This window comes from Platalea leucorodia, assembly GCF_965183815.1.
Source record: "Platalea leucorodia genome assembly, chromosome: 5".
Lineage (NCBI taxonomy): Eukaryota > Metazoa > Chordata > Aves > Pelecaniformes > Threskiornithidae > Platalea > Platalea leucorodia.
In genome coordinates, this window is record NC_138827.1 from 96132533 (window position 1) to 96153195 (window position 20663).

General features: G+C 39.9%; 1 protein-coding gene across 1 annotated transcript in view; it reads right to left on the reverse strand.

The window, feature by feature from the left end:
- Positions 1 to 20663, reverse strand: part of LOC309591782 (von Willebrand factor D and EGF domain-containing protein-like) — a gene marked incomplete at its 5' end in the record, with an annotated part of 180394 nt that overhangs the window by 26357 nt on the left and 133374 nt on the right. The window contains 4 exons of the mRNA XM_082314548.1: positions 898 to 993; positions 4311 to 4406; positions 5180 to 5275; positions 13434 to 14309. Of these exons, the coding sequence (XP_082170674.1) occupies positions 898 to 993; positions 4311 to 4406; positions 5180 to 5275; positions 13434 to 14309 (1164 nt within the window). The remainder of the gene's footprint in view (positions 1 to 897; positions 994 to 4310; positions 4407 to 5179; positions 5276 to 13433; positions 14310 to 20663) is intronic.

Here is a 20663-nt window from a genome sequence, read left to right on the forward strand (position 1 = left end):
TGCAATTAGATTTTTGTGTGTGAATCATTCACTTGCAAAAATATGCGTTGGGATTGCGTTCATCTAGGACCTCCAGGGAAACAAAAGAGAGAGAGAAAGAGAAAAGAACTTTTAATATTGAAATAGTTCAGGTTTAGTAATAAGAGTGTATTTATATTCCCAGATTCAGAAGGGATTATTAGAGCCATGCTCAAAAAAATGAAGAGCAAGTGGTATAAGCACAGGGGTCTTCTTACTATCTGAGCCCTAAACATAAGTTTCTCTCATGTCTATTCTGCCTGGGCTAATGGGTAAAGTATTCATTAATTTGACTTCTGCAGCACAAGTGAAGTGAGGAAGAAGCCCAAGGTACCGTTAGCCTCAGTTAGGAGCTCTCCCCTCTAGGTCAGGGATTCAAAATCAGCTCCTGCTCTATGTCAGGCAGAGTGACATTTGATCAGCTCTTTGAGCAGGGGTCGGAAGAAGTCGTATACAAGTCTCCCATCCACTACACTCTAGGATGGTCACGTAGGTGATATTGTGAGCCCCGTTTGAAGATAAATTATCATCGGGCTCTGCACCACAGTACAGTACACACTATGGAGTGCGCAAAATGAACAAAGTAGAGCCATGCTTTAACATTTAATTGAATAGTTGTTAATTAGTGATATCACTGACTTCAATTAATTGTTTAGTTATCAGTAATGCCATCATAAATAAGTGCTTACTCCTTCACAACACCATTACGAACAATATAATGCGGATTTACGACAGACTGTAACATCAAAGGAGCACACAGGGAGTTATGATAAGGAAAGTCTCTGGATATACTTCATGTGGGGGCAGGTAATGATATAGGCTGCTGTTTATATTTTAAGTCTGGATCTTTTATCAAGATGATAAATAGAACTTTCTTACCTCTCTGGCACTGTGGCCCGTAGAAACCATAAGGACATGTACACATATTTGGCTGTACACAGATTCCTCCATTCAAGCACACAGGATTGCACACAGCTGTATATGAATATAAGGTAACTATATGAATCTCTTGTAATTTTGAATTTTTTAGAGTAGGCGCTCTTTTGCTGCTGCACGTGTCATTAAAATAACATTTCTAGTAATATTGTGACAAATTTCACACAGTCCTTGCTGGTCAGTTGTGCTGTGCCATTTATTCATTGTCGACACAGTGGGAGCGTTTCAGTGGTGCTTTAGCATAGCTTGGGGGATGAAATAAAATATAATTTAATAGTTTATTTCTGATGTCGTCCTTTGATTTGCACAGTTCATTTGCTTCCACTCTAGTATCCCCACCAAACACGGTCCCGAGGTAGTAAAATGTAGTCACATTGCGTGCAGCCTGGATAACCTGGAGATGAGATATTAACCATTTGCTGCTTTGTCTGAGTTCAGCAGAGCATTGTGACATTTCCACGAAGTTGAATAGGTATGCACCGCAAAACCTCCGTTTGTTCTGCCTCATTTAAATGCCAGTTCCCACAACATATTGGCTCATGCATCACCAACAGAGCCGCTGGCTGAGCTCCCTTTGCCTCTCTATTTATCTGTTATTACTGTAGATGATATAACGGGCATTAGGAATTAAAAGCTGTCTTGCATATTTCTATGTGGCAAGTACCTGACTGTTGAAAAAAAAGGTATTAGAATTGCAAATTAGTTTAGTTGGAAAGTCACCGTGTGAAGAATAAGAAGTCCGATAAAGTTTTCATTGTAAAGCAGAGTGATGCTTTAAAACAGGCTTTTTCCTTCTATTCCCTTTGTCTTTCAGTATCTTACAGAATAGCCCATTAAATAAATTAAATACATTTACGCTTAAATAAATTAAGAGTCACTAAAATATTTCAGATGAACTAAAGGAGAAATAAAATGTCAATTTGGAAAGAGAAAAAAGTGAAATTGTAGTCTAGATGAGAGGCTTTTCTGACTAAGCAGCAATCACTTATGAAGTCAAAATGGACTTCACGCATTGCTAATGGTGAATTTGGATTAGTTGCCTCATTGTCTTAGCTGGTTCACAGATGTCCACACTCTGTCAGTGTTTATATTTCCACTGGTAAATTCCTCTAAGTCCCTTTTATTTTGTTTCTGTATCTGTGTTCATCCAGAGACTCCTATCATAGCACTTGAGGTAGGAAACCCCAACATTATCCACGAAATACTCTGTGTAGCGCACACAAAACAGTGCTGGAGAGGTGAGCCTGATAATCTCTCACCTAAGGTACTGGCAGACAAACAAATCCTGCTGCTGTTATTCTGGGTTGGAAATTACTGCTTCTGCTGCTGTTGCTTGTCCTCCTCTTGGAATAATCCTGTTCAAAGCCACCCCAAAATAAATGTGCAGAAGTCAAGGAGAGTAATATCTGGGAGGAAAAAGAGGAGATAGCGGGAACCAGAATAGCTGGTGGCAATCCCAGTCATTTACCATGGATCTTAGCTAGGTTAATTTATGTGTCCTCGATAGGTCTGTCATTTCAACACTTACAGGAAGAGCAATCTCCGGGAGATGGAGGTTAAAATGACATCTCTCACCTTCCAGGAAAGGTAATGTAGGCTGAAGGTGTCTTAGTCATTTAATATTCACTATGGCAGAGGCAGACTGCCTCTGTAGCCTTGAGGTTTGGCACTGATTAAGGTACTCCTCCTTCTTGCTCCTTTTAATATTTCACTATTTTGCATGCCTTGTCCCAGGTGAGTGCTGTAGTTACTGTGCCTTTGGAGGAAAAATACGTACTCCAGCTTTTAGTGCTTAGGCCCTGAGAGGAAGGTCTGAGCTGTATCTATTCAAAACAGGGTTCAAAACTAAGAGTCCTGACTAAAAATAGGTACCTAGTTCCAATCCCCGCCTTGTCATTTTGTACTGACGGGTGGAGGTGGCTTTTCCCTGAGCATGCACACTTCTGTGGATGCCTTTGTAGGTACTCTGCAAGTATGAGCTGCAGGAGGAGCAGCGTGAATTCTGGCAGCAGCAGGATGTTTAACATTAGGGGGCGAATGGTTACGTTCTCCTTGCAAACTGGCTTTTGTTTTTTCTCATACAGTCACAAGCCATCTTCTGGAGTGGCGAAAGTGAATCCAAGAACTGGACCACAAAAGTCTGAGTAGCCACTCTTAGTTTCTGATAGTTTACCCTTCTATATTCGCTTTTCTTCTTCAGACTATGCAGTATTAGAAGTGCATATGTAGTTGCTAACTTAGCATCAGAAGTCTCGGTGGCTTGCTTATGTTCTTGTCCTAACTTAAACTGGCCTCCTATTCCTCTCTCCATAAACTGTACTTTTAAGTTCAGATTTGACTGCATACCATTAAAAATCACCAAAAGCCAAACCCCTCTTCTTTCTGCCCCACCGTCATACCTTGAGAGAAACGTGTAGGGTTAAAAGCAATGAAAACTGGAAGTTGCACAGATTGCAAGCAGTGGAGATGGCTGCATTGCCCTCATCTCTGCCACTGCAGGTGTGGGGCAGGACTCATTCTTTGAGCTCTCCATGAAAAGACCAACAAAGGGTGAGGTTATGTCCATGGCAGCTGAGACTGTAAATCATAGAATCATAGAATGCTTTGGGATGGAAGGGACCTTTAAAGGTCATCTAATCCAACCCCCCTGCAACGAGCAGGGACATCTACAACCAAATCAGGTTGCTCAGAGCCCCGTCCAGCCTGGCCTTGAATGTTTCCAGGGATGGGGCATCTACCACCTCTCTGGGAAACCCGTGCCAGTGTTTCACCACCCTCATTGTAAAAAATTTCTTCCTTATATCTAGTCTGATTCTACCCTCTTTTAGTTTAAAATCATCACTCCTTGTCTTATCGCTACAGGTCCTGCTAAAAAGTCTGTCCCCATCTTTCTTACAAGCCCCCTTTAAGTACTGAAAGGCTGCAATAAGGTCACCCCGCAGCCGTCTCTTCTCCAGGCTGAAAAACCCTGGATCAACACATCTCCAAAGTCCCAGTGAGAATTATTCTCATTTGCAGAAGCTACCTAGTAAGGTTGTAACTTCTGAAAAGGTGAATAGCTTTATTTTCATTTTTGTGCATGCTAAGAATAAACTCCAGAATCACACAAGCTTAAAAAGCTGCAAAAAGGTTTTGTTTGTGGGTTTCCTCTACGTGACCCTGAGATTTAGACAAACACCTAAACTTATGAATACTTACATAAACGCAAAGCCTTCTGAGGTTTTGCCCTTTACTAGGTCTCCTGTTCTTATGCTTTAATTCTTGAAGCAATTCCCAGTCTGACAGCTGGATTGCGGGAATCACATGGTTTTCAGGCAACAAAAGACGTGAGAGACCAGTCATTTCTAACCACTTACCTGTTTCGCAAGAAGGGCTGCTCCATCCATTTCTGCATTTGCACTCATCCGGTGACACACAGACCCCGCCGTTGTGACAGTGCCTGTTACACACCACTGGAAAATACGCAAAGGATCAAAATCTCTTATCGGGAACACTGATGCAGATCCTAAAGTTGCTCTATTACAGCAAATAATAAAGGATATTAGTTCAAGAGGTAAACCGAGGGATGAATCTGTCCCTTTCCTTCATTTTCTTTCTCTATTAGAAGTCCTGCACATAAAATTATTTGCTTTTTAAGTATTCCAGCTACTCTGGCTCAGAGATAAAATTATATACCTGTCAAGGGCAACCTGATATTTAAATAAGCAGTGAGGAGTGTAATAATGAAACTGCATACATTTCGCTGTTCAGCTAATATAGAAGGGCTTGAAGGCTGATTTTTTTCCCAGATGTTCTGTATATTGAACCTCTTTTGTAGCTTGTATTGCACAATAACGTGACTCCTAATAGGTATGGTTGTCTTCTTGTGTTCTCGAAATTAGTATTACTGCATTCACTCACACAACCTTGAATTTCATAAATGTTACTATAAATAACATGGAGGTTTTTCCTTGTTTGTTTGTTTTTCCAGAAGCACTTTTATGTAGAAAACGTTGATATAGATATGCATATTTTTACATAATACAACTATGCTGCTGGTAAATATACGCTCTGAAATAGTTTAGCTACTGTATTACTTCAATATATTATACTTTGATTTCCTTGCTGTATTCAATCATCACTTTAAGGGGGAATATAGAAACATAAAACGGCTTTTTTCATCTTCTAATTTTCTGCAAATTCAAACATATAATGAGGAGAAAAGCCTGAATGAGTTCATACATACTTGTTTCACATCGAGGACCAACAAATCCATAAGCACAAGAACAAGTATTTTGAGACAGACAAGTTCCTCCATGCTCACATGGTGGATCACACTGCACTGCAAGAATAAAACACGAGAAAAAAAATATAGTTCAAATATTACATTCTGTGTGGTTATGAGCACAGCACTTGTTACTACTTTTCCCATACCATTTTATTCATCCAACAAGTAATTTGGCTACTGAGGAAAACACTGCAGCGTAAAAGTAGGTAGTATCGCATTAGTAATACAGCACTAACTGATGAGTAGCTATATAATGTCTGCAAGGGAACGATTTTAACATAACCATACTTAACTTCTGAGCATGCACATTTTTAAGTATGTATTTTTGAAGTCTAAGGATGGATCGAGTACAAATGTACGTAATACTAAAGACCTTACCCATCCCTCTCTACAAATTTGCCTTGTGGATGTTAAGTAAGCCTTGACAGGTATCAGAAGTTACACTAAAGCAGAGATGAAGTGTTTCTTCTGCATGGAAAAGAGTTGTATGGAAATTTGTCAGCAAAATGACAAACACTTAAGCAACGATTTAAATGTTTAATGAGTAGTGTGAGGTCTGCAAACAAACCAGCAAGTTAGATTATGATTTCTTGACATATTGCAATACGCAGTGTCATTCTGTGGAAGAAAGATGAGGAACAGATGTATTGTGTGAAGCTGGAAAGTACTGCAGCTCCTGAAACACGCTATTTGCCGAAGACACTTGTTGCTTTTTAAATGCTGATCCTTATGAGCCTAGTGGCTTTATTGTGCAGGGAGCCTGGAAGGTTTAGCTTCTTAAACCTAACATCTAAGGTAGATACCTGACATCTGATGTCATGAACGCTTCTATTTGTAGCCCTCTAATAAGAGGTAGTTTTGTACGCCAAAGGCAGGAGAGGAGAAGACCAGTGAATGCAGAAGATGACCACTGACACTTACTAAAAAGAAGTGCTGTGTGCAGGAGCAGAGCAAAGCATGTGTGTCAGCTGGCTCTCACTTATGCCTTCAGAAAAAAAGCCACCTCACATAACAGAATGAAAAATATCTTTCCATGTGCTTGGGAAGTGAACACAGAGAAAAATGTGGTACTTTGGCACACTTTACTGGCAGAGTTTTGTCCTTTATAATGGATATGAAGCTAAGCAAGGTTATTCCAAGGAAAATGCAAAATGAAGCTAAAGAGATCTGAAACAAAAGCATCTTTCATTTTAAGTATTGTTATGAGGGGAAAAAAAATGAATGTACCACATTTTGCTCTTAAAACTGGAAAATGGGCTGTGTAACTGGAAAGATAATTGAAGGACAAATACTTGTGGCACCACACAGTTTAAACAAAGCTCATGCACTGAAGGCCTCCTCACCTCTTATAATATCACCAGGCCTTCAGATAAAGCCATTGCATATGAACTTTGCCATCCAAAAAAGTTATGATAGCCACCACACGTTTTCCAATTGCAGTTAAAAAGAGAAGCTTCAAGAAGGTACCTTTAAATAAACCATTTTGACACAAATAACATTCAAGAAATATGTTTGGTATTATATCTGCTCTTCAGGTACTTCAGTATTTACATTTCCTGTTATCATATAGTTTTAGCTGTGAAATTTTCAATGCTGCATTAAAATAACTTTAGGATTCGACATACCTGAGAACAGAAAACTCGGTAGATATAGTTTAGATCCATACTATACATGCTGAGAATGTCATTAAGCTAAATTTAGTTTGGATTTGATGGGCTGTAAGGTTTAGACATTTGCAATTCAGCATGTGTTTAGCTGAAATTTGAAGTGTACATCTGGGAGAAAAAAAGAATTAAAAAAAAAATCGACATTGTCTGGACAACTAAATAGATTTGATTTAGACCCATTTAAGGAGTTAGTGTTAAACTTTCCCAAAGTTCTTCTAATTCAGCCACTGTGGGAGCAGGTCAGAGGCTCAGGCAGCTCGGGGTCTCATGCTATTAGGGTGAACAGCAGGTAGCAGTCCGTGATGAAATGGAAAATGGAAGAAAGGGAAAGAAATTGAAGCTGTTTTCAAAGAAATTTGTTATTCCTTTAAAATTGCAGTGCTATATTTATAAGCCACCACTCGCGTTTGGGGGCTTACGCTGTATCTCAGTGAAGTCAAGGACAGGCGTAGGGCTTTGAAAGGGGGGTGCCAGCCCATCTGCGGCACACACGTCCCTCTGAAACAGCTCCATTCCTCTGGGCTTGGGTAAGCACAGGACTTGCTTACAAAGGAGTTTCTTTGCAATTAGAAATTAACAGTAGGTGGAATTAGATAATATTCTCTGCATGGAGACAGGGACACACAACACCTGGGAAAAATATACCGCTCTTTTTGAAGAAATGTGATTGCCTTTCCCGTACAATGATGGTTGCATAAAGCCTTCAGGTGCCTAAGTGCTGTGCCAAGCACAGTGATGTTCAAACACATTGTGGTTTATTTCAGCATGTTTTGTATGTAACACTCAGAGCGAATGTGTCCATCGGAATACAGTGCTTTCCATCTGGCCTTTACACATTTCGAGATGCATCTGAACTGTCAGAAAAGAACATGGTATTTTGGATATTAAAACACTTAGCTCTTATGGTGACATTTAATAGTAAAATGTTTAAAACTATTCTATTACTGGTGAATAGCAAAAGATAAAAACTGAACACTGGCTGCAATGTGAGAGCAAGAGTAATATTCACCTAAAAGACATTTCCCTCCATAATAGAAATATACTGTTTGTGTCAAATTCTTTTCCGAAACTTCTATCTTTCATCTTCTGGAATGAATATTTTTTTCCATAAACATTTGCTAAATTGTGCAAAGGTATTGCAGTGTTTTTACACTAAGCGGTTTTGGATGGTATAAAATGACAGTAAAGAGGAAAACACTGCTGTAAATGGTCAATCTGGCTGTCAAATGTATGTATGTTTATGTTTATAATTTAAAATCTGGAGGTGAAAATGGAGAAGACCATTATTGTTTTCTCTGAAAGGGCTTTTTGGGAAATATCCCAAAACTACTTTTTCCATTAAAATGAGATCATACACTTTTTATAAGTTTCTCTACGATAACTTTGGGGGTAGTCAGGAATACCAGATGCTGTGTTGTTTCCTCCATTTTCAGTAGCCTAATCAGCAAATGGCTTCCAGGACAGAGTTATTGCTTAACATCTCAACAGCGACCTTCAGCATGTGAGGTCCTGGGCACGCACCATTAAATCAAGGCTTGGAGGTGTGAGAACATTGCCTGCGGTTCCATTTAAAAATTTGGAAATTCACTGGAAGGAGCATAGTCTGCCTTGTTTCATGCAATCATTGTACGTTATTTATTTTCTTTCAAAGATGCATTAATCTAATTTTCTAAATGTACAGATGAAGTTTGAAAATGTGCAGCACAAGGGAGGGAAAAAAAAGAAAAGAAAGTTATGTTGCAGGCTAGCCAGGTTATTGGTTTTCCTTTTGAACAGGTAGGGATTGAAGCCTTTCTTTTGCATGTATGATACACAGATAAAGGAAATAAAGCATAGGGTTAAATATGTATTTGTGCAATTAAAATAACTCTTATGCATATTCAAATAGTCCACCAGTCCAGAGCCCAGTTATGAAATAAATACCCCTCATAGCAAATAAATAGAAAATTAACAAGATTAACTTGACTGAATAAATTGGGAATACAAATGCAGACAACAGTTCTGGTTAGGTTGTACTAATGGACTTTGTTTTGTGAAATGTCACCTGAGTGCACATCTGCAGTCAAAAAAGCAAATAAAGTGTTAGGAATTGTTAAGAAATGAGCAGAGCACAAAATGCCAGACTTTGTTATGGTCTGTATCCATAGCGAGCCGCATCTTAAATACCATGTTCAGGTCTGATCCCCCAGCTCAGAAAAGATATAGTAAAAGTGGAAAAGATGCAAAAAAAGGTGACAGGGATAACCAAAGTTATAGCAGAGCTTTGGTACAAAGAACAAGTGAATAGATTAGGTCTTTGGGAAAGACATGACTTGGAGGGATAGGACAGAAAACTGCAAAATCTGATGTGACCTGGAAAAGTTGAGCAGAGTACTGTTCAAATCCATCACCTTTGCTTTTTGAAGCACATGATCCATAACTTGCTGAGAGACTATACTGGACAGTATCCCTATATCTTTCCCAGCCAGACGTCTGCTGTTGGTAGCTATTGGAGATAGGGGAAGGACTTTTGGTCTGGTATAGGAGAGCTTTTTGGGTGTAAAAGTGTCAGAACAGACAAATGTCAGCTACCTGATTTCTTCTGCCTGGTTTCATCCAGCTGTGCATCCTGAGGTCGTAATACTTTCCCAACTACTCCATCTTTCCTGTTATTTTGAAAATTATTTGTTTTGAACAGTGGTTTTGTAATGTCAAGGCAATGCTGTGTTTTTAACTCTTGAGCAGAAAGCATGGCTACTGATGTTCTAGACTTCCCCTTCCCTCAGAAAATACCATGTAGAGCCTATAAAATATCCCAGAGTTTTACTGAATTAATATTTTTAAGAAAATGTTTCTAAAGTAGCATGACTTTATCTTCTACACAAATTCTGAGCAAATTTTATGACTACTAAAAAACTAGAAAGATAATAGTCCTTAACTGTCACCTAATCCAAAATAGTTTTAAATAATTGTCTGTATTCTGTGGAACTGAGTCTTTGACTTTTTAATTGTACAATTTTAGTAACCAGACACTCCTTATCAAATGAACTTGGGGTTAGAGAAATAAAAACAAGGATGACTGGGAATTTGGCTTAAATTCTTATTTTTCTTCTGGCTTCAGGTTTAGGTCTCTCAGAAACAAGCAGAACAATGATGCCCAGAGCAGAATTTTTTGTTAGCTTCAACCCTGTTATCGAACGGAAAGGACATGTTCCACCTTAGGGCACCCTAAGGAGCTCAAGAAATACAACAGCTGCTCTCAGACGGTGCCGTATGCACAGACCCCGGTGAACAAACCGAGCCCGGGGAAAAGACAGCATTTGTTTCCTTGTCCAGTGGATACGGCATTTTTGAAAGTGCGGGCTTATGGCCCTGTTGTAGAGTGGGGAACAGGACGGCGAGTAATTGCTCTAAGGTGAGCAACAACACTAACAAATATTTCAGAGCATTAGCCTCAAATGTTACAAAGTGCTGCGTTACATGTGCCACTTGTAATACGCTGGACAAAATATCAGAAACATTCTGAAAACAATCCTATTTGGACTAGTTATGCATGGGTTTTTATTCTGTTGGCATACTGAGCTGAAATATTTGAAGCTCTGTAAGTGTTACGGCACTTCTGCAGCGCGCTTTGGCAGGTGGTATGTGCTGTCCCATAAAACTGCTAGCAGTGTACCATAGTAGTGCATTGGTTTTATGGTATATATACTTGAAAAGGACACTCAGAGTGGAAATTATGCATTCAGTAACCTCCCTCATCACCAGAGGAACTCTTGGCTAAGTTGTCTCCATGAAGGCCAGCGAGCATCTTCTGCCAGAGAACATGTGGGAGAATCCAGTGGACTGCAGTAGGCCTTATTTCTCCTGCTTATTTTTTGTTATTGTGTAGGTGATGTTGGCTGTCTCCAAAATGCTACTCTGAAATTACATTTTTCAAGGCCTTGCCTGTTTAGCAGACTAGTCTTAACATTAGGCCACTAATAAATGGCAATACTGCCTTTGTGCAGGAAGGTGAAAGAGCTCTACAAGCTGAGAACCTGCCCAGCTGTAGGAAAAGGCGTGGGAGTGATGAGTGAAGCCTTGAGGAACTACTTCATCTCAGCTCCTCTGCAGAGTAATTAGCCAGAAGCAAGAGAATTAAGAATCTGTGATGCTTATTAAGCCAAAGCAAAATGGGTAAAAGCAAGGTCCTACTTTTTACAGATGACAAAGTTGTTGGTAGTGAAGGGAGTGATCTAAACGGGAATTGCTAAAAGCATCTGAACATATCTCAGTTTAGGTGCCTGAATGTAAGCCGAACACAGTGACATCTAGCTATATTCTTCCAAAAGAAGATAGGAGGCTGGACCTGATGATCCCCAGAGGTCTCTTCCAGCCTGGACTCCTGTGAGCCTGTGATTCCCAAAGGAGGAAGACAGAGCAGAGGGAAGAGACTTCCAACGCAGTCATAACAGGGAGACAGAAGGGCTTGTCCAAAGGGATAAGAATATTACAGAAATAAAATTTGGTATGATTTATTTTAGAAGAGAAATTCTCTTTCAGGATGATGCTTATTTTTTCCCTACCAGTCCTCAAAGCCTGATTTTGAACTGCACAACTGGAAAAAAATTTACATTCTGTCACAAGATAAATATAACTCAGTAAAGTATTTATTATCTTAGATTATTTTCAGACACTCTTATTAAACAAAGATCACATCCCCTCAAGCTCCACAGGTATTAAAACTTGCTACTGATGGGCTGTTTCTTTTATCTCGATGAATTTTGATATTAAATAAGATGGTGACAACTATCAATAGTGTCTGAGGCTGTCGACATTTTTGCTCACTTGCCACAGGTGTTGCATCAAAGCCTGAAGATTTTGCAAATGTTGGTCTCATCTAAGCTTTGATCACTTGTTCCGTTTTGCTGCCTCCTGTTCTTAGAGGGTACTATTGTTTTGAGGGAAGTCGGTACAATCATGGGGGCATTGTGAGGAGCTGATAGCAGAGGTTATGACAGGCCTTAATCCAAGGAATCATCCTCATCTTTCAGCTTCATCTGTCACGATGAATCAGCTGCATCTGACATGGGGAGAGACATCAACGGCTGGAGGTACAATGGGTGCTCTTCACCCTCCTGGCCACGCTCCAGGAGGTGCTCGCAGGTGCGCAGGGGGGCTCGGGATGAAGCAGAAGCAGGGAACAGACAGGCTCATTATGGAGTCAGGTGACACGGTCAGTGACAAGAGACCAGTAACGGATGTTTGTGTATCATGTCATCAAGCCCCGAGACAGAGAATGATGTTGGTAATAAAGTATTTCATCCTAAGGACTCTCCGGAGAGGTTTTCAGTAACATCAGTAATTGAAGAAAACATCTCATCTTGCGAGAGAGTAAAAGGCAGAGGTAGATTTATGTTTTAAGGACTATACTGATGGGCATACTAAATATACTTATACACAAAGCAGCTGTATGCCCGTATTCATAAATATTCATATGTACATGGGCCCGGTCTTTGAGGGGAGGCCATTCTGCGATCAAACTTGCTTTCGGCTTCCCGGTACTAGGAGCTCCTTGGTATTTTTCCTGTTCCAGGTATAAAACAGGGGTCAAAGACAGGGTCTTTCATGCCAAGTAACCTTAAGTCCTTTAGAAGGGGCATTTCAGAAATGCGCAAACAGGCAAAAATTACAGCACCCAAGATTATAGTAACCTCTTCTTATACATTTTGTAATATATCTCCAGGACTGCTTTGAGCTTAGAGGGCTGCAGTATTGCTGGGGGCTTTATACCCCCACAAAGCCTTGCTCACAGCAGGTTGTCCCCAGGAGGTCGACCATCGAGCGCAGCAGAGACCCCCCCTACGCCTGTCTGCTCCATGTACGGAGTGTGAGAAACCGTACATGAAAGAGAATGAAATAAATGATGCACACACTTTTGCTTTGTGTAGTGAAAGGCCAATTAAGATATCAACTTATCAGAGGGATTTCAACAAAGGGTGTAATTAATGATAGCTAAGTCAGGGAATTCATTGTTTCAACAATGTGCATAATACTATTGTTTTAGGGAGGTATTCTAAGCTGTCTAATAAATAAGTCAATATATTGTGAAAACCCTTCTGGTGCCATACATTTCAGATGACAAGTTCAGTGTTGTATTTAAGATATTAGATAGATATTTAAAAGTAATTTTTAAGGTAGTAGAACAATTAGTTTTTCCTAGAATATGTGTTGTATAGAGAAATGGAGTCAATTTTACTCTTTCCCACAGAAGTTTTATATGTTTTCAAATGTAATGATTTCAGCAGAATGAATCTGGCCTTAAGCAAGGGCAAGCAAGATCACAATCTGTCCCTGGTTTCAATAGATTAGATATTATCAAATAAATTTGTCATTTTTGTAAGTGGAAAGAGCTTTTTCAAAGTTACAGAATGTTTTTCTATTATTTTGAAATATAATTGGCTTTGTAAACCAGAATGATCCCAGCTAGAGAAATCTCCAAATTTATAATCAAAATTAATTTTCACTTTGGGGAGTTATTATATTTGAAGTTATAAAAGAATTTGAAAGAGGATTTTCCCCCTTACCTTCACATGTAATTCCATCACCGCTGTATCCAGTGGGACAAGGCCCACATTTAAATCCTCCATCTTCGGCGGGCTCGCACTGCACACCAGTAAAGCACGGCATATTACCGCAAACGACTTTCTGATGCGTCCCACCGCTGGTTTTTGGCAGTTCCACGTGATCCGTCGCTGTGTTGTACACCTTTCTGGCTGCTGTGGCCTGTGCTGGAAGCCTTGCTTGGGGAGCAGACCCTGGTGGGACGCTAGCACTCCAGGGAGCTGTATCAAGGGAAGAACCTATTAAATGGAAAGGGGAGGTGAGGCGTGTTGCCAAAGGAGATGGTCTCTGCTGCTCTGTTGGGAAATCTTGGGATGGTTTAGTCTTTGAGACTATAACTCGACCGGGCCAGTTCCTGGGAGAATAGCTGTACTTGGAACGAGTTTGCTGAACAGCATGTGGCCTTGCAAAGAATGAACTTGCATTTGTGTTGCGTTGAGAAGGAACAGTCCGTGTTGTACCTGCTTTGTATTGTTTAAAATGGAGAGGGGAGTGGGTTGTCACACTGACCGTTGTGGCTCTAGGGTCTGGCTCCTCGTGCAGAAGGAAAGCATGTGTATCGCTTCTTTTTTCAAGAAAAGATTGTTCCTCAGGTGCTGTGGACTCCATATCAGGTTTTTTTGCTGACGATGTCTTCCTTTTCATTGTAAGGGATGGAGTGTTAATGACTGTGGGGTTTCTTTCCAAAAAGTATGTAGTTTCTTGTCTTGGAATTTGGGTTTGGGACAGAAAGGAATATATGTTTCTTGACGTCTTTAAAACATCTTCCTGGGGAGAGCCTCTAGCATCTTCCATATCTCTTCCAGCAAAATCCACATGGCTTTGGAAAGATCTTGAAACTAGGGCAGAAGAAAGATATATATTAGCCAAATTTGCTGCTCTAGAGTTTAAAGGAACCACAGTGAATATTTAGCTTATGACCAAACAACAGAACATCAATTCTAGAAGTAAAAGAGTTAATCTATCCTATATGCTAAGGGCACGTTTATGCCGGCTGGCATAGAAGTGACATGGTGCTATCTGCTACGGGTAACACCAGCCCTGGATGCACAGGGAACTGCAAGACCGAAACTTACAGGGTGGCAGGTCGTGAACTAGGTGAAATATATTTATGCTGGCTTAACCTTGAGCCTAAGGCAGTAAGTCTCAGTGAAGGTCAGGCATTATTCTATGAGGTGTAGCACTGGGTTTACAGAGGTTAAATTGCAGCCAGCCAAAAACACTTGCCATGCTGGTTTACTAATTTGGGCTTACACTGGTCCATGAGGTTTGGGCACTGTGCACCTTTCTGTGGTGCACCCTACAGTTCTTGACCACCTGAGCTAATATTTGTTTCTCGTTAACGGTCTATATTGCAATAGTGTGCTGGGAAATGTTCTGCTACGTAACGCAGAGACTTTGCATTCAAGCTCTTGCAGTCTAGGAGTAAGATGAGACATTGCAGTTTGAGACAGACAGATACCGGAGATGGAGAAATAAACAATGTTAAGATGGTCCTTGGCACGATCGTGTCCTAGAGAGACTCTAGCCCCATCACATCAGTGTATAACTATGTAATGCTTTTGTAGTCCTTATGGCAAAGGAAAGTTTTAGGAAAGCATTTAAAGGAGACAAATGGAAAAGCTTTGTTAATGCTGTGTACAGCTCCCTCCAGACGTGAGGGGCAGCATGTAGGAGAGACTGCTGGTTTGTAACTGTCACCCACTTGTTACAAAGCCAGCCACCTTTTCAGTAGTGTAAGGAGGGATGATAGATGGGGAGAGGGTAGTCTGTGAAGGGCCTTGAAAGTGGAGACGAGTAGTTTGAATCAATACTTTCAGGAAGATTAATGGCCATCTGCTGACTCTAATGAATGGAAGAAGCTATTTTTAACCAGTTCTGGCATACTCACTCCATAGGAAATGGAATATATTGGATCCTGAACAAAAAACCTCACTTGGTTCTAGGGTTAACCCCATGCGGGATGTTCCTCTTCCTTTTAAATATAAATATTAATCACTTTCTTAAAACTCCTCTTGATGTAGAAATTAGCCATAGTTAGCAAGGAGGAAGATTAAGATGCTTGGCAAAGGTCGAAATGAAAGTTAGAGCATTGACTAGATCAAAGCAAATCCTGGCATCCAAAGCTGTGTTTATTTGGGTGATAAACAGTGTCATTCTGCTGGTGGCTGATGAGTTTTTATTGCCCTGAAGCATAACGTTTTGGAGTTTTACAATGGTACTGGATCAAGCTATGTACATCAGTAGGTAAATACATGGTATTTAGTAGAGCAGTAGGTAAATACATGGATTTTACTGTCCCAAGTAAGGCAGATGAATGATGAGGTACACAGAATGGAAGAAAAGAGATGGTGAAGCAGGGAGGACATCAGCAAAAAGAGCATGAAAGGATAGGAGAAGTCAAAGGATTTTTGAAAATGAATGAGAGAAAGATGAAAGAAACATCCCCATAGAAAATTATCAGTAATAGATGATCATTACTGCCTTTAGAAAATTCTATTCAAGGACCAGAAATCAACAGGAATGACAGTGAAGGGCTGAATGACCTCTCTGACAAATTTCCAAAATGAGCCCTGATTATAGCTTTGAGCTCCTTCCACTGTGTTATAATTAAATGGGTTTTCCTCCTAACTGAATTTTAGTAACTAAGAAGGGGATCAGACTGACTACCTGAGAAAGGGAAATCTTTTATTTCTTTATCACATGATATAGGTGATATACCCATCCTGCAAATAAGCTTCAGCCTTCCCTGCAAGGGGGAGCATACTGTTGGAGTGTATTTATGATAATGCAATTTTTACATCTCAAATACTACTACCAATGAAGAGTAGTGATACATTTTGGTTGGTTGTTCATTATGATATATATGAATCAAGGTCCCTCATTCACTCTGTAGAGGCTGCTAAACTTCATAAGATGTTGGCGTCATTCAAATATGGTGACTAGAGTGTCCTCTCAGCTTTCGTTATTTCAGATTTTTACTTATAGTGATACTGTGCAATTTAGTTTGGATTAGAATACAATAGATTTTTTCTAGAATACCTGAAAATTTCTTTCTACAGTCTTACAGATATCTAAATAAGCTAAAACAAAGAAGTATACCAAAAGATTGCAGACTCAGTTGTCTGTAGTCAGCAGCTTTCTCAAATCCTGTATTACTTCAATTTATTTTCCTTGCAGTTGATCAATATCTTCAAATGTATAACCCATTATCAATGCAGAAGTGTGATTGCATGAATCTAGTTTTCTCTGTGATGCCACTGTATGATTACATATTGGACTGGATGAAAATAACAAAAAAATGACAAGGCAAGCTGCTCAAGGTTATATGACGGTACAAAAATACATTTTCACTACCTGTCAGTATTTCTGCCTATACTAACGGGGAAATGTGCAGCAGTGGAACGATTGAGTTTATTTTTCACAGAGGTAGATAAGAGACCGAGAACCTGCTGCTTTGCTCCAGCTGTGCATGGCAGGAGCGCCATTCGTATCGATGGAGTTACACCACTGTAAGCACAGCGTAATGCCGGGATGGATCAGGCCCCGAGAAGATAGATTCCACTGTTGTCCCCCTGTCTGGGGAAGATTAGAACAAAGGTGACAGAGGGCAAATTTCCAAGACAGAAGTTTAACGTCCCTCATCCAACCCAACACCAGGACACTTTCCATCTATGTCGTGCAGGAGTTCCCCCACATGAGAACCCCCCAGCCTTCGGTTCGCCCAGTGTTTCAGATATTCGTGCTGCTCGCAGTAAGCTCATAAATCAGAATCATCATAACCAGTGTCTGGTTCATGCTTGCCAATGTCATCATGGTGCTGTTAAGGCACAGCAAATTCTGATTTCTTCTCCCACTTGAATTGCATTTTGTAGTGAACTACTAGATATCTGTAGTTGACGAGGATCATGTTCATTCTGAAGGTAATAAAATGACTATATAAGCTAGTGAAAACAGCAGTTCACAAACAAAGACACCCGACAGTCTCTTAAACGCAGGGTGGGATATCAACACTCTGAAACACAGAAAAGAAATGGAATATATTTTCTCTCTTCTGAGTTTCTGGTTATTTTTTTGCATTTACAAACATTCAGAAAAAGGCCACATCCAGACTTGAATTAAGAGAAATCACATCCCCTTCTGACCCCAACCATTTCTGTTCCCAGAGAAGCAGCACACATTTCATACTCTGCCTGGGACAGGGTGGACCAGGTTGGTTACCATATTCCTCTCTGCCGTTCACCCAAGTCTTTGCTGGTCTTAGACCACCTCCACACCTCTCTTCCCAAGCTATGTGCTGTGGAGGCATCCCCCTCCTGACCTACAACTAGCAGCTGACACCTCAGACACTTGCTTAAGCTTCTTGCAGACATGAGTATCTATTACCTTTTCATTGCCATGCTTCTCTTTGCAGCTATTATTAGTTAGAAACTTTTACATTTTGTTTCTTAAATGTAGGTGTAACTTTTTTATGTAATGACATGAGGGAGACACTAAGCATCGCCATGTAATCTCAAGTGCTGCTGTCTCCTTTAATCTAATAAAATGCCCCAAACCAGTCTACGCCTCAGGTGGAGACTGGCTCCTTCTCCATAGCAAGATCATCTGGCCGTGGTCTCTTCTGCCTGTCAGGTCAGAGGATTATGGGCACCTTCAATTTTGATCAGGTTACAACTATTTCAGAATTGTGTGAATAGTTTAAGAATTCATCTCATTATTAACACAATTCAATAAATTTACAATTTGTGTAGTTTTAGAGCTATTAGCATTTAGTAGCACATGCTGCGTAGCACATTTCTCATTCAGAAGAATGTCGACAGAGAAATGCTCTTCTGACATATTACACTACGTGGGTCATCGTTTAAAATTTGAAACATCTACCAGCACATAAATCTTATTTAAAATGTCAAGAAAGAATAGAAGAATTACAGTGGCCTAAGAAGTCTTGTTACCAGAGTAGTAAGGATCATCCCATTTCTCTCTCTACTTTTCCACATTAATATTTTTTTTCTGTATTTACTTGGTGAGACAGGGGAAACGAAGCAGCTATCAATAGGAAGCTCTAGGGAAATTCTGTTTTTCCATCAATTCTTAATCTGCCATTTTATTTGATTAAGTTCTGGCATAACTTTCTTCTCTAGTCAGAGTGTGTTTAATTTCTAAATCTTCTGTTTAGCCATCCAAGCATACCCCAATGTCTTCCCTCTCCCAAATATTCAGAAATATAGATTTGATTCTCCCTTCCTTCCCCTTAAGCATCCCGAATTTCCCCACATTCAGATGCTGGTTGAACTTCCCAGTCACCGATGTCTCTTCTCTTACAATCACAAGCAGTAGCTCCCAGAATAAATTCCTCAGCTCCTTTAAGTGAGGTACAGCTTTGACTTCCCAAATTTTACAAAGGGTGTACTTCCAGGATCGTTTTTGTAGAAACAAAAACATTTTAAAGACTCACTGACATTGGGATATTTTTATAAATTTAAGTAGGAGCTTAAGTTTAGAGCTCATGATCCTTTACCTATTTTTTATGTCAAAACCTGAAAAGTCAAATGTGTTGTAAATGATGTGATGTGAAAGGAGCACACAACACACTGGAAGTAGGCATAGGCAAAAGTTAATCCCCACTTTGAAAAATGTGGAAATAGAGGATATGAGTAATAAGTTTTATACAAGAGGTGCCCAGATCTGGAATTTGCGAATCAAAAAACGATGTGGAGCTGCGTGCGAGCCACTAGCTGTGCCCAGGCAGCCAGAACGAAGCAGCCAGGCTATTTGGCTTGTGCTGGGCTAACAGAGAGAGGCAGCTTGTGGACCTAGCGTGCCTTACGTCCAGACAGGTCAGCACATGAGCAAAGCAGTCGCACAACTCTGTATCCATCTGTACAGGTGCATTCAGTCTTAGTAAAATCTGTGCTCTCAAACCACCATTTCTGTGATGGGTACATTTACTCACTTGGTGCTTTAATGATGAAATGAAAAGGTGAACATCTAGTTCACTGTCACTGAGCTCTGTTTCAGCCTGACAGAAAATGAGATTGTGTTGCTGATGTTGCTACCCGGTGAGTGATTTTCTTCCCCTTCACCTACCAAAATCATGAGCAATAGGGAATATTCTCTGGAGTCTGCATCACTCAGCCACTTCTGATTATAACCATTCCTCTGCTTCAGACTCTTTTGTTTGTCAAATGTGGCTGCAGTTGCATATACACAATTCAGTAATACCATTCATAATTTGCAATGCAAATTTGATTTGTGTGTATGAAATACAAAATCATTGTGCTCTAACACTTTTTGTGGTGGAGAAAACCTGGGATCTCCAGCCAGCTCATCCACTAAACTTTGTTTATGAATCTCCCTGTATTCAGAGTAAATGATTCCCACAAATGGAATGGGGTCCAGACTCTGCCATCAAGGACGTTCTATTCCAGTTCTGGGATGTTGAAATTCAATGTGAGTATATGAGAAATTATTACCTCAAGAAGAGATAGTGCGTTTGCTTATGTCACATTAAAGATCTTTTGCATTTGCTTGCATCACTGTATAGTTTATTTGCCCCTAGGTTTTCAGAACAATATAATTGACATCTCGATTCATTAACTGATGTATTTAAAGAAAATGGGGGTTCTGAGATGCTTGATCAGGAAGCAAACAGTTCATGAACATAGAAATGATATTAGTGACTACATCTCAGAGAACAGTTTCAGTCTTATCTAAGATACGTCAAGGAATACTTAAAGATAATCCCTTTCATACTCAACACATACCAAAACAATGCCTTAGAAAGATTTTGCTTAGGCATAGCCCTTTCCTTATATGAAATATTTTTCTATTCATAAAACTTTTTCATTAGAAAGCATTATAATTTAGAGATGAAGAGAAACAAAAAAACTTAAAAGAGTTGGGGCACTAATACTGCCTTAGTTTGTATTCATTTAAGCCAGATTTCTCCATAGACTTTAAATGACTGGCTCCTTTTTAGGTGGCCTGAGTAGATAATACTAGTATCAGGCTATAAGATGGATTTCTAGAATGACACTCAAGTCTGGCAGTAATGAAACAGTTTTAAATATTAAACTTACCCTAATACATGACACTTTCATGTAATATATGTGTATCTGTGTTCCAAGGAGGTATCCATCAGCTTTTCGTTAGTAAGATTCTCGGGACAAGGCATCATACACAGGCAAAGTGCA